The following is a 14,144-nucleotide window of genomic DNA, read 5'->3' as shown; positions in this document are numbered from 1 at the left end:
TTAAGGACGGACGAACGAAAACGAAAAAAGCAGTTGTTCCTAAACCGTGCACTAGAACTTCACAAAAACAATTCAGCAGTACTGCATCCATATTCTACATAAGCTGATTGATTTTCACGAAGATCTGACATACGGTGTGGAAAAAACTACTTTTCTCTTTTCGCACTATTATTCGTTCCTCATTTTATTGCGCGACATCACGCTTGACTAGGGGTTTGCTCAGAAACACAAATTGTGTCTCCATTTTTTTAGAGCTACTGTCAATCCGGCGCTAGCTTAATACTATCAGTTAGTGTCGGATTCTGTTGAGACGAATTCGATATGTAAAATTACATAACTAATTTATCTTGTGACGACTAATGCTGAAAAAATTTATTGAAGCGAGTTGGTCTTTCATAGATGTCACCTGCTAATGCAAAGGTGGGCTTTGCTAGAGTCGGCCTCTTCATTACCCGGGATAGAGCAAAGAGAAGGGACCCAAACGAATGTAATCTGGTAAGATGTTTTAGATAACGTATACAGGGACTCTCGCATCTTCCCCAGAAAACACGAGACTTGCTTTTTGGGCTGTATCGCACGCAAAGCCTCGATAGAGCAGGCCGAAATGATGAAGTAATGTGTGTATACCATCCATTTCCCACTGTCCGGCAGTGCTTTTATGGTAGAAACTTGTGTGCATCTATGTAATAATATATTTGTTTTCATCGATAGATGTACACATTTTTTTTTATTTCAATTATAGAGGTTTTAACCTTAAGGTCATTCGCCTCTTCGGGTTAGAAAAATCTCTCATGAAAAATTTCTAACCCTATGTGCGGGGTCGGGACTCGAACCCAGGTGCGCTGCGTACAAGGCAATCGATTTACCAATACGCTACGCCCACCCCCAGATGTACACATGTTTGGCCCTGGAAATGAAAGGCGATAGCTCTATTGTACATCCAACGACCCGTATCAATTGGATATTTGCAATATATTCGCACTTCCAGAATTATTTTTGATTCTGGCACGTATTTACAAGAAGGAACATATTTATGAAGGTAGACAAGCATTAAAAATGACATAAAACGATTTCACCAGTTCTGAATAAATAAGTTCATGGGATTTCTGTGAAGAATTCTTCTCCATCCGTGAAATTGTTGCATCAGCTACTCAATTCTAGGCGGCGCTGCAGGCGCTAAGCGGAACGAACAAGCGTATTTTTCGCGTCTTGCTTCACATACTTCAATGGCAAAGTTGTAACGACAAATTTCTATGCAAAATCACACTTTTCTCGCGATATTTCAACCTACTAACACGTAACTCGACAGGAAAAACTACCTACTAAGCGATTGACTTTTATTTTCCTGTTGAATATATTGTATATCACTGAAAAAAATATAAGACGTTAACGACAACACATCCGGGCGATTCGCCAGTGCTGCCACTTCATCCAAAATTGTCCGAAATGATGAAGTAGTGTAGCAAAATGTCGATGATCCCAAAGGTATACTGAATAGCAGCAAACTCTGCGACGTAAACTGAAGCAGGATCATTGTGCTTGAATTAAGCGTTAACGTTATTATTGAAGAGACCGAATTCAGTGGAACCATCGAGATTTGATCCATCAGTGTATCCGTCAGTCAGTGTAACATTTTGTCACATTCGCTTTTCGGAACTTTTTATTAAATATATTGGGGATCACTTGCGAGCGTATTTGATCGAGGTTCATTTCTTCGTTCATGGCTGTGGCGAACAATACGGTTGAATCAGAAGTATCTAAGAAAAGGACACAATTGGGGTTATGAGAAGAAGGATTGATGTTCTGTGCCATTTCTCAATCAACTTCCGAATACATGAGAGTATTTCAATCGCTCGATACGAGTTGTGATCGGAAGCTGGCTTTCCGGGTTTTTGGACTTTTACTTCAATCGTGTGGGACAATGTCAACCTCAAGAAATTTATTAAATAATTCCGACAAGCGTCTTTTGACAGCCAGGCAGATTCATCGACAAGTTGTATTTGATTCTGTCTGGCCCTGAGGCTTTTTGGAACACGATAAGAGAGCGTTTGAAAACTTCACCATCGAAAAAGGTGTTTCGTTCGCGCCATCGTGTGGGGAGCGATGTTTCTATCGTTAATCCGGCAACGAACCGGTGCTAGTAACCAAATTTCTTAGCTTTCATCAAACTCTTGATTCGCTTTTCTAACGTACTGTGGATAGCTAGCGGGTAATCCGTCGTCCAGGTAGGCCCCATACGCGGCGACCTTTTCTGCGTATACATCTGAGCACTCTTTGTCCCACCACGGATTGGGAGAAAGTTATTGAACGTTCGCGCCGGGTACTCGGATCTGTTACGACTTATTACGAACTACACGGACTAACACTTTTCACTACGGTTTACGGTACACTTAAACACGAGCATTTGGGTCGTTTTACCGCGGTCTCCTGGAGAATTTCACACTGGGTGGACTATCAACCCTACCGTTGGTCTCTGGGCAAAGTATAGTTATCAAAATGAACAAAATGGCAGACTAATTCACCTCAAGGACGTTACTAATTATACAAAAACAGCTTATATAGACAAGACCTTATTTGGCATCATTTGACAAATAGTGCACTCGCGTCCCATATGGGAATAGTTTTACGGAACTGTATTAAATAGATCCTACCAAGAGTAAAGCCACTGGTGGATCGTTCTTTGGATCTGTCTGATCCCATGAGAAAAAACTACAAAACGGATGAAACGCACAGTCCCGTATTGCGATGGGACGACACTGCTGCGGGTGCTCACTCCTCGGACCTGATTTCACTAATTGATCCCGTTTTCGACGCGGGGAGCTCTTTTTATTCCTCCGTGCCCCCGGAAATCATCTCCACTTCCTATCGATGACCTCTTCTTGTATATAGCGTAGCAGGGGAAAACATTGTTTACAAACATGTGTGGGTTGGTGCCCCGATAAAAAGTTTATTTGAATTTTTAGATCGGATTGGTTGCATGCATAACCTTTACATTGTATAATTTAACTTTTCACCAAATAAACAAATGACCAAAAATGTAAATAAACTATTTGACACATAATATAAACAATTGAGTAAATAAATAGTGTAAAAAATCAATATGGAATAAATAAATAAATAACACGTAAATAAATAGCTGGGAAATAAAAAAAATAACTAGCAAATAAATAAATGAATAAATACTGACGGGCGGCTTGCCACTATTACTAGTTCTATGGCGTCATGCTAGCACAATTTTTTGATATATTCTATTTAAATTAAACTATTTCCAAGGCCCTAGCCTGGTAAATCATAGCCCTGGCCAGGAAATATTTTTGGTGATCAATAGGATTAAGATATATTTCAATGATTCAATCAACTAAAAAAGTGCCCAGAATTTAATTTATTAAAGAAAATTGTCCAGAAATCGAAAGAAAATCACTTAACACAGATTATTACTATCTTATAGTTTACGTAAAACTTGTTAAATGAATCATTGATGACACCATTAAAATAACTAGCAACTACAAATATATAGGCTCAATAATTTCAGCATCTCTTACTTTCGACACATGGAAGGGAATACATCGCACTTGCTTCCCCTTTCCGAAAGAGTAAGTAAGGTGCAAGTCCAACTTTCTATGACGATTTCAGTTACACTTTCTAAGTCAGTTCGTCACTTTGTTAAACAAATATATTGACATAAATCTGCCCATGAATTAGTTTTTTGAATAAAAAAAATTGCTCTAATGTTTTTCCACAATTATCACAAAGATTGCAAGATGTTCGACTGCTTGAATAAAGCTGTTTGATTACATTTTACCACAATTTGAGAAACAGTTTCAATTAAAGCTGTGGCACCAAATGCATCAATGTCCTACTGATAAAGTAAGCGTCTTTCGAAAATGAGAGGATCAGAGCGCAATTCCGAAAGCACTCGAGTTGAGAGTATAAAAGAAGTGCTCTTGAGTCGATTTCAATATATTAATCGAAACAATATTCATTGATTTATAGATTCAACCAGTTACAGCATTTTAGTCGCTCTCTGTGATAGTCTACTTGTCTCTGTTCACTGTAACATCACGTCGTTTTCAAACTTACAAGGCCATTAATTGGAAACCATCGAAAGCGACTAAAATGCTGCTGCTGGTTGCAATATTAAGTTTATTATGATTGATTGACTAGTATGTGGTTTAGCGTTAATTGGCATCCAATTGAAAGTAAAGATTCACGACAGTTAACCCTACGCCTACTGTATACGTTTCTGCATATGGATAGTTGTATACGTGTGTATATAATTCGTGGGTTCATGGACATCTCAGTAAAACCGCTGTTCTACCACTTTTTAGCTTGTTTACTTTTATATGTTTCCCTTGCTTATTGTTCGATTGTTAAAAATACCACGGTTTTCCGTATTAACAGTGCTTTTAGTGTGGAACGCATTCCCTGCATAAACATGAAATTGAGTGTCAATAGAAATACTATTGCATCAGTAAATCAAAATGTTTTTTTCGCCTAGCACGCTTGAGTTTTTGGGCTCAGTTTCCTCTAAAACTTTTTATTATATAATTCGTTTCTTCGATTCGTTTCAATGTGTTAGCTAAACGGAGCTTTGGGTATTTTATATATTGCCGTGATGTAAACTATAAAAATTATAAAACGTTAATAGTTATCCAACAGATCTCGTCGAGCGACAAGCAATTGCGCGTGGATACCTGTTTACTAGTCTGGAAAATATTTTTCCTTACTCACAGCATCTTGCTAGACATTTAATTCTATCTCGTACACTTCCGTGTCATCATCGTGTCTACCGGCATGTTGATGTTCGCTACTATCTGATTTCATGCTTGTTTCATACCCTTATGGGTCACGAGTGTGAACTTCCTCAAAAATGGTACTGGTTGTCAATTTGGAGATAATTGACACAGCTTTTGCCGTTAACATTACCTGCAACCACAAATTTGGCAATTGTTTTTGGTTCTGGTAATGATATTGGAGACTATGTATATGCAAAGATTTGATACTATCGCTTTATCACCACAAAACACCATTTGAAATTAGAGAATTACAATTTATAACGAATTCCTTTTCTTCCAAATGTGATATGAATCTTTTAATGGTCAAGCAAGAAAGTGGTATCAGTTCTTGAAGCCGAGCATTGATTTTCTCGTCATTCATATATATAAGGATCTTAATTATTGCGGCGTCACAGAAACCACGTGCTACAAGATCTTATGCAAAATGACTGCTTTCGCCTGAGCTAATTTGTGGAATGCTATCAGCACTGAATACCTAACATGTTAGAACTTGATAAAGGCAACTTCCGTCAGCACCTTTTTCACCTTCAGCAAATGCGTCTTATGTCAAAGGCCGGAAGTTAATAACCTCCGTATTTGACTGTAGCACAACTTCTTGCTTCTGCGACTCACTCATCTCGACAGATCACCACGGCAAGAATAAAAGTAACAGTTTCTTTTGTTCTTCCGACGAGTCACACAATATGAAAAGAACTGTTTTTGTCTTCCTCAACATTCTCTCATTAATTTGTTCAAACCAAACAGGATACAAATTTGTTAAGAGTCACCGAAAAACTTTTTTTTTCTTAAATTCATTTTTGTTACTATGTTTCAATTGCCGCAAGGTTCTACTGTATCGATTTTGTTGAATGTTTTCGGCAAATATAAGACTAAAAGAAACGAAAGCAATGATTGAAAGACGGATAGGTATTCTAAAGCGAATCAGTTATAAACTTACAGCGGAAAACTAGGACTAGGTAGGCTCATATGGACATGATCAAAAGGAAAATGTGAAGAGTCTTTTGCCTTCTGATAAGTACGAGTTGGGCGTTGCACTCAAGTCTACCGCATGATCTTTGATAGAACATAACTCATCATCATGCTTTATCGCCGTCTTAGACTTATATTTGCGGAAAATAACCAACAAAATCGATACAGTAAATTCATTTTTTAAAAATTTCGGGAGGGGCTTTAGCCCCCTAGCCCCCCCTCTGGCTACGTGCTTGAATAAACATCCTCCAAACATGTAAACACGGAAGCTATGACATTTATTTCACATTTAGACATTTACTGACATTTTTTTACAAATATAGCAAAATTTCTAGGGGTCTATATTAAGCTGGCCCAGTGACCACGGATTTATTGTGACCAACGAAATAGAGGTCACAGTTCGTCTGAGGTTCGAGATTCAAGTTAGTCAAAAGCTTGTCAAATTGAAGTTGTTTAAAGTAGATCGGTTATCACCATGAAGGCAATCCCATGCCTCACCGTTAGAGTTAATGTATCCTATAACTAGTCGCGATGAGGGCAGGGTTGAGGTCCAACCGTTGTTTTAGGGGGAATATAGATGGATGCTATGCAAAGGTCCTTTCCTTGGATTTTATTTGACAAGCGACAACTTCAATACCTGTTATCGAGGGAGGGTTAATTCTGTAAAAGGAATAGCACATTTTGATTCCCAAAAGCACATAAGGAGTTTCTTGATCCATAAGAATGATATTAAAATCGTGGAAGTTGAAATTTTTTTTCATCTCACCCATTAATACACATTAGATAGAGCAGTGTCTACTATCTCTATTCAACGCATTAACTCAAAAGGATGTATAAGGGTGCGTTGTACTCGATTTTTCGCTTCGCTCTAACGTGAGCATTACATTTTCCAAGCCAGATTTCGAAATAACACTAGTTTACCAATTTTGGGTTGATTGCATGAAGTTAAGAAAAAAGATGTTTTTTCTAAGTCAAATCTGGGTCGCTGAACACAAAAATCATATTCATTTTCTTTTTCAAAGAATCGTTCTTGAGATTTTTGGAAAAACGTGTTTTTGGGCACTTTTCACGGTTATTGATCAATATCTCAGGAACAAATCATCCGATTAACACAACGACTCACCATTTTAAAGGTGTTGATGTGCCCATTCCAAAAATGTATAACATGATTGGATTAAATATCAACAATTTAGGGTTAAGAGCAACCAAAGTCAAAAAAAGTATTTTTTGTGAAATTACTCAATTTTCGATAATTTTTCATAAAAAAAGAATTCAGCGAAAAACAATCTTTTAAAATCTTATGTGACAGACAAACTTGTCACGAGAATTTTAAGCCTAAGATCATGAAAATCCGATAAACACTGTTGCTGTTACTAAGCACCGAGTGAAAATTGTTTTGTCTTTCACATATCTATTTTGGTCTAAAAACTTTGAGCTCTTAGGGCCCCAGTTTAGTGTTAAACGGTTCCGTTTAATTTTGGACAATATTTTTTTCATAATTTGAACCGATACTAGGGCGTGTAGAACATTCATTTCAAAAATATTTTTCTGGGCATTCTAATTCGAACTGGATATGGAATTTGCGCTTCGACTTCGTCTCATCAGAATCTGACACTAACTTAATAACAGAACTAAGCTAGCGCCGGATTGACGTTAGCTTCAAAAAACGGAGACAATTTGTGTTACTGAGCAAACCACTACTCAAGCGTGATGTCCCGCGAGAAATCTGGCGCTAGCATAGTCCTGTCATTAAGTTAGTGTCGGATTCTGATGAGATGAAATCGAAATGCAAATTTCATAAATAATTTAGATATAGGCTTTGTGCTCTTCACGCGCAGAGCTGGTTTTAATCAATTTTCTCCTTAACGGAGAAAACATAGTTTTTTACCTAAATTTGCTCTCCACTAAGTAGAAATATTGCATAGTGATTCTAATTTGAGTTCAATATAACCAAAAGCTTTCTGTCTACCGAACATTTCAACCACAGGTCTTTGCATTCTTCGATAAATTTTCTAATTTCAATCATATACAGTGCAAAGTTCAACAAAGGGACCATTCATAAATTACGTAACGCAAAAATTGCCCAAAATTGACCCCCCCTCCCCCTATGTAACAAATTGTCACAAATTTTTCCATCCCCCCCTCCCCTGTTACGTAACAAATTCCAAGAAAAAAAATTTTTTCTTCGACGAAAACATGTTACGTAACGATCTAGTTAACACCCCCTCCCCCCTATGTCACAACTTGTCACAACTTGTCGTACCCCCTCCCCCCCCTAAAAGCGTTACGTAATTTATGAATGGTCCCAAATGGATACGTTTAAAACATTCGAAGTGGTAAATCGAAGATATTGTACAACCCTTTTCAATTAGATACTTTTTAAAGTGTATCAGATATCGTTTATGCATCAATATATGCATAATACTATAAACAAAAATGTCAAATTTTGTGGAAAATTTACATCTGATCTTAGAAATCAATGGACATTTTTTTTAATTAGAACATAATTCATAGTAGGGACCCTTGCTATAAGCTATCACTCACGTAAAGAAATCTTTACAGGACCCGGTGACGTCACCAAACCAAGGAAGCACGAACAACGGTTGCTGCGAAACGTTGGAGTTCACACCGTTGTGCTGGATTTGCTCCAAATTCCTTACGACGAAAAAGACGACTATCGAATGAACGAGTTAATGCGTTTGGCGCATGAATTTCTGCAAAACTTCTGTTTGGGCAATCAGCAGAATCAAATTCTACTCCACAAGCAGTTGGATTTATTTTTGAATCCTGGAGTAAGTATTTCAAATTCGCTTGAGATTTTCTTTTGATTATTATGTGTTGCTCCCATCAGATACTGGAGGCCGAAACGGTGTGTGCCATCTTCAAGGATAATCTGAACCTGTGCAACGAGGTGAGCGACAAAGTTGTACAGCACTTTGTCCACTGCATCGAGATTCACGGTCGACATGTAGAATACCTCAAGTTCCTACAAACGATTATTAAAGCTGAAAATCAATTTATTCGCAAGTGCCAAGACATGGTTATGCAGGAGCTGGTCAATGCTGGAGAGGATGTGTTGGTGTTTTACAATGACAAATCATCGTTCAATTATTTCGTTGAGTTGATGAGAACGTACAGTAATGGCGAACTTAGCGATTCTAGTCCGTTGATGTATCACATCGAGCTGGTGAAATTGCTTGCGTGCTGTACCATGGGCAAAAATGTCTACACTGAAATCAAGTGCAACAGTTTGCTGGCGTTGGATGATATTGTCGCCATGATATCACACCAGGATTGTATTCCGGAGGTTAAAGTGGCGTACGTTGATTTTCTGTGCCATTGCTACATCGATACGGAGGTGGAAGTGAAGGAAATTTATTCTTCTAACCATATGTGGTGTTTGTTTGAGAAATCGTTCCTAATCGATATCAACAATGTGGTCAAGGGTGGCAGCTTCACTAATCGCCAGCTGGAGAATTACGTTTGCAGCGAAATTATGAACATTCTGACGACATTCTTCAACAGTCAATTCTCGGACCAGAGCACGGCGTTGCAGGTTAGTTTTAGCTAATGTATATCTACTAACGATAAAGATTGATTTATGTATCACTACTACAAATCGAAGCCTCCATTAGGGCGCGCGTTTTCGGAGGGTGAGGAATTAGTTCGTCGTTTATTGGCCGACAGACGATATCAGATGCGCCGGCTGCTTAGACAAAACAGCGACGATGACGCCAAACTGCCCACGTTTAAGAAGATTTTTTTTACGAAGGCAAGGGTTTTCACTGCGAAGTGAAATAAAGTTATCTTTAGTTGGAGCGCTACAGATTTTATCAGTATTTTTTAAAAACGACTTGCTAACCCGGTATTTTGACTTATAGCTTCGTACTAATGAGCTGCTGTATTCTCGCGAATCTCAGGGGACCGTAGAATAGAAGTAGCAGTTTTAAATCGCATTTATCATTTAAAATATAGACGTAGAATCCTATCTTCAGAATTCAGTACCATGAATCACTAGCTTGTGCTAGTTCCAGATCGACTGTTACCATTGCTCGATTCTAAAACTTTCAATTTTGTTTTTCCAGAAACGCCAACTGATCTTCGTAAAAATCCTGCAATCTTCCTTCAAGTTGACGCAGTGCAAATGGCTCTCACCCTCGCAGCGTTTCAACGTTGAAAACTGCATACGGACTCTCTCGGAGAAGGCTAAACCACGCGGAATAGCCATTCCTATCGATTTGGAAAACCAGGTGGTTAAAATGTTCAACAAAACAGCCCTGCTATCGCGCCAAACCAGCAAATGGCTGCTGGCCACGAAGCAAACGAAAATCGAACGATCTCAGTCGCAAATCATGCGTATGGATAGGAGCATCATTGAAGGACTGCAGGACATTGTTTCGCTACTGGAGGATAAACTAAAGCCGTTGGTGGAAGCTGAACAGTCACTACTTGTAGATATTTTATACCGATCGGAATTGCTGTTTCCGCTCAATACGGAATCGAGAAAAAAATGCGAGACTGGAGAATTCATTCAACATTTGATTAAACACACAGAGAAGTTGTTGGAAGAAAAGGAGGAAAAATTGTGTGTAAAAATATTGAAAACACTGAAGGAGATGATGACCATCGATTGTGATTACGGTGATAAAGGGGATCATTTAAGAAATATTCTTCTGAAGCGATACTTTGGTCACGACTTCTCACAACCTTCGCTGCCAGGAAGTCTTCATGGGGAGAACCAGAAAACAGGTTTGCCGCATGTGCCACATCCCGCGGCAGGCAGCATTCCAGTTGCAACGGTTTCCCACGGTCCTGGAGCCAAATACCTTCTTCGAGCAGGACGAACGTTACACGAGGTTCAGAATGATTTAGATAAGGAGGGTGCGAGTGACTTGGTCATTGAATTGGTGATCAAGTCAATCAATTCGCCTTCGATATTCGTAGAAGCGATCGCATTAGGGATAGCACTATTGGAAGGTGGAAATCCCATCATTCAGAAGGGCATGTACAATAAGTTCCTGAGCAACGATTTGAGTCAGTCTTTTTTCAAAGTGTTCTTCGACAAAATGAAAGACGCCCAGCAGGAGATTAAATCGACCGTGTCGGTAAATACGTCGGATATGGCCGCTAGTAAAGCCAATGAAAATAAATCGGACGGTAAGGATTTCGATAAAATTCAACGGAAAAATGTAAATAAAGTAAACGGAATAGTCATAACAGATGAGTTTAAGGAAGAACTTCAGAATGCGGCATTGATGACTCAACAATCGTACATGAATGCGAAGAACTTAGCAGCTGTTCCTGATGGAACCAGTAGTGAGAACGGTGATGAGAATGCTCTTATGAGTATTGGATCATCCGCTTTGGAAGACATACTTGCCGAAAAACTAGAAAAACATAAAGATAAGGATGAGAATAACAAGCTATCGAACAAAGTTCTGGTTATGCAACCTATCCTTCGATTCATGCAGCTGTTGTGCGAGAATCACAATCCCGAGCTGCAAAATCTTTTGCGGAATCAGAATAATAAAACAAACTACAATCTCGTATCAGAGACACTAATGTTCCTTGATTGTATCTGTGGATCGACTACTGGCGGCCTCGGACTGTTGGGTTTGTATATCAACGAGAACAACGTTTCTTTGATTAACCAAACATTGGAGGCACTGACTGAATACTGCCAAGGTCCCTGTCACGATAATCAGAACTGTATAGCAACGCATGAATCCAATGGGCTGGACATTATCACTGCACTGATTCTAAACGATATCAACCCATTGGGAAAGAATCGAATGGATCTCGTTTTAGAGCTTAAGAACAACGCATCGAAATTACTTCTGGCCATTATGGAATCCAGAGGTGATACTGAAAATGCCGAACGCATATTAGCCAACATGAATCCGAAGCAGCTAATAGACGTAGCATGTCGAGCCTACCATCAGGATGAAAATATCCTGCTACTGCTCAATCAAGGTGATGGAAACACGGACGAAAATTACAACAACAAACATGAACTCGGCGATGATCAAAGCGACGACGATGATGTTGGAGTGTCTCCAAAGGAAGTCGGACATAACATATACATTCTGTGCCATCAACTAGCACAACACAACAAGGAACTCGCTAATCTGTTGAAAAACGACACCGCCAACAACAGCTCAAATAGTAACAGTAGTGGTGGCGTAACCGTTTCGTCCTCTATTTCTTCAAGTCCGTCGAAAGCTAACACAAAAACCAACCAAGCACTGCTATTTTACCAAACTCACACGGCACAAATTGAAATAGTTCGACACGATCGCACACTTGAGCAGATCGTGTTCCCCATCCCGGAAATTTGCGAGTATCTGACCAAGGACACCAAAGTGCGGGTACTGAATACGGCGGAACGGGACGATCAGGGCAGCAAAGTTGCGGATTTCTTCGACCGCCACGAAGCAATGTTCAACGAAATGAAATGGCAGAAGAAACTGCGTGGACAGCCGGCTCTCTTCTGGGTCAGCAGTTACATGTCCCTATGGAGCAACATTTTGTTCAACATGGCTGTGCTCATGAATTTGATAGTTGCGTTTTTCTATCCGTTCGAGAATGGTGTACCGGGTAAGTAATGGACGTTCGTGATTAGTAGTTTGTATAAATATACTAGGAGCGTAAGTTCTTGGTGCTGTAGATTATGATTGACAATATTTTTTTCTGGAAAATTAATGTGGTTTGATTCGGTCGCACTCCAATCAGCTTCAGTAATCAGAATAAATTGGCTCGATTATTATTTTTTTTTAAATTTAGCCGTAGATCTTTTAAAAAGTATTTACAATGTGTAAATAATTATAAATGAATCGAACTTTTTTGTATATCCATCGTATCTTGTGTATACAATTTGTTACTTTGCGTAAAGATCGGTCTTATTGGAGATCCATTAGCTGCATCGCCTGCTGTTGCTTGAGGATCACTAAATCCGCTTTGTCTCGGTTTATCGTTTTTGTCCATGCTATCCTCGCCATTGATGTTGTATGGGTTTTCACGACTATCTGATTTGAGTTGTTTGAAGGAACTGCGGGCCACGATCGTGTAACCGTGTTTTTTGTCATTTACTTTGTTGTCGGTGGTGATGGGAGTTGATTGAGAAGTATCCGACGCATCACAATAATCGGACATAAGTCCAACATCAAAATTACAGCAAATAGACAACATATTTTGATATCAAGCATCAAATTGAAATCTTATTTTGATAACAGTTTAAACTTTTCCAGATATGACATCATATTTTGATCTCATTTTGATGTGCTTACATTTTTAGAAAAAAATGTTTCTATTTCTTTGACAAACATCAAATTGATTACTTATTTTGTTATCAATGAAATATTTCCATATCAACATTTGAATAAGGCTAATCAGATTTGTAAACAAACTTTTGTTTTGCTGATTTCTCCTAATTTGTTATCATTTCAACACAGAAAACATTTGAAATTGATTCTACCAAGGATAAAGATGTTGATTCATGTGTATTTTTCATGAAATTCAACTCGGTAGCGGAATAATGAGCGAAATAAGTTTGTTTACAAAAGTCTCATTAGCCCTTTTGAAGAATTACTATGGATTTCACCATCTCAATGAGTTTTCAATGTGCTTTCACTGATAGCATAAATAGTTTTCTGTTTGATGTCATAGTGCAATTTTTCTGCTTTCGATTTTGATCTTTTAATCATTAAAACGACCAAAATGACACCTAAGCAATCATTCCCTACTACATCACAACATCAAATTTAGTTCTCAATTTGTTATCAGACTCTGCTCGGGATGCTGTGCATAGATTCCGTTGTTCCAGCTTTCGTTGGTGCCTGAGCAGCAACTCTGATTGTTTGTGATTTAGTTGATGTTGATTAGGGCTTCGTGATGGGTTCGCTTCCTGTTGATGTTGTTTTGTTAGAGGTTTTTGAATTTGGTTTCCCGTAGTCTGTCTTCTTGTTACAAAACTGGCACATAGGGGTCTGTCCAAATGTGCACAGCGTAATTTGAGATTTGGTAACGCCTTTTATTTCGTATTGAAAGTACAGGTAGGAAGGAATAGTTTTGTCACTCGCATTCTCATGACAAGAACACCGTTGGAAATGGTTGTACGACTTTCCCCAGAAAACCATTTCCAAGAAACTAAAACATCGAAGTTTTTTCCCCAGAAAGAATTATTCTCCAGAATAATATTCCGTCGAAAGTACCAATTACCAGAAAACCTTTTCCCAAAATACTTTGCCCAGAAAACCGTTACCCAAAATGAACAAATACCCAGAAGTTCATACCCCAGAAAAAACCACTTCCCAGAAATTGAGGTATTTTAACTGAAGATGACTTATTTATTAGTATTAATATTCAGGTTTGGTTTTGTAA

General features: G+C 38.6%; 1 protein-coding gene across 18 annotated transcripts in view; it reads left to right on the top strand.

The window, feature by feature from the left end:
- Positions 1–14,144, top strand: part of LOC131686915 (inositol 1,4,5-trisphosphate receptor) — a 135,227-nt gene that overhangs the window by 104,107 nt on the left and 16,976 nt on the right. For 15 of the 18 annotated variants that reach the window (XM_058970927.1, XM_058970928.1, XM_058970934.1 and 12 more), the window contains 4 exons: positions 8,328–8,557; positions 8,617–9,321; positions 9,391–9,537; positions 9,851–12,362. In XM_058970927.1, the coding sequence (XP_058826910.1) occupies positions 8,328–8,557; positions 8,617–9,321; positions 9,391–9,537; positions 9,851–12,362 (3,594 nt within the window). The remainder of the gene's footprint in view (positions 1–8,327; positions 8,558–8,616; positions 9,322–9,390; positions 9,538–9,850; positions 12,363–14,144) is intronic. The other 3 variants (XM_058970939.1, XM_058970940.1, XM_058970943.1) reach the window with 1 other exon arrangement.

Source organism: Topomyia yanbarensis, chromosome 3 (assembly GCF_030247195.1).
Source record: "Topomyia yanbarensis strain Yona2022 chromosome 3, ASM3024719v1, whole genome shotgun sequence".
NCBI lineage: Eukaryota > Metazoa > Arthropoda > Insecta > Diptera > Culicidae > Topomyia > Topomyia yanbarensis.
The sequence above is the reverse complement of the archived record's forward strand: the minus strand, read 5'-3'. Positions and strand labels throughout refer to the sequence as shown.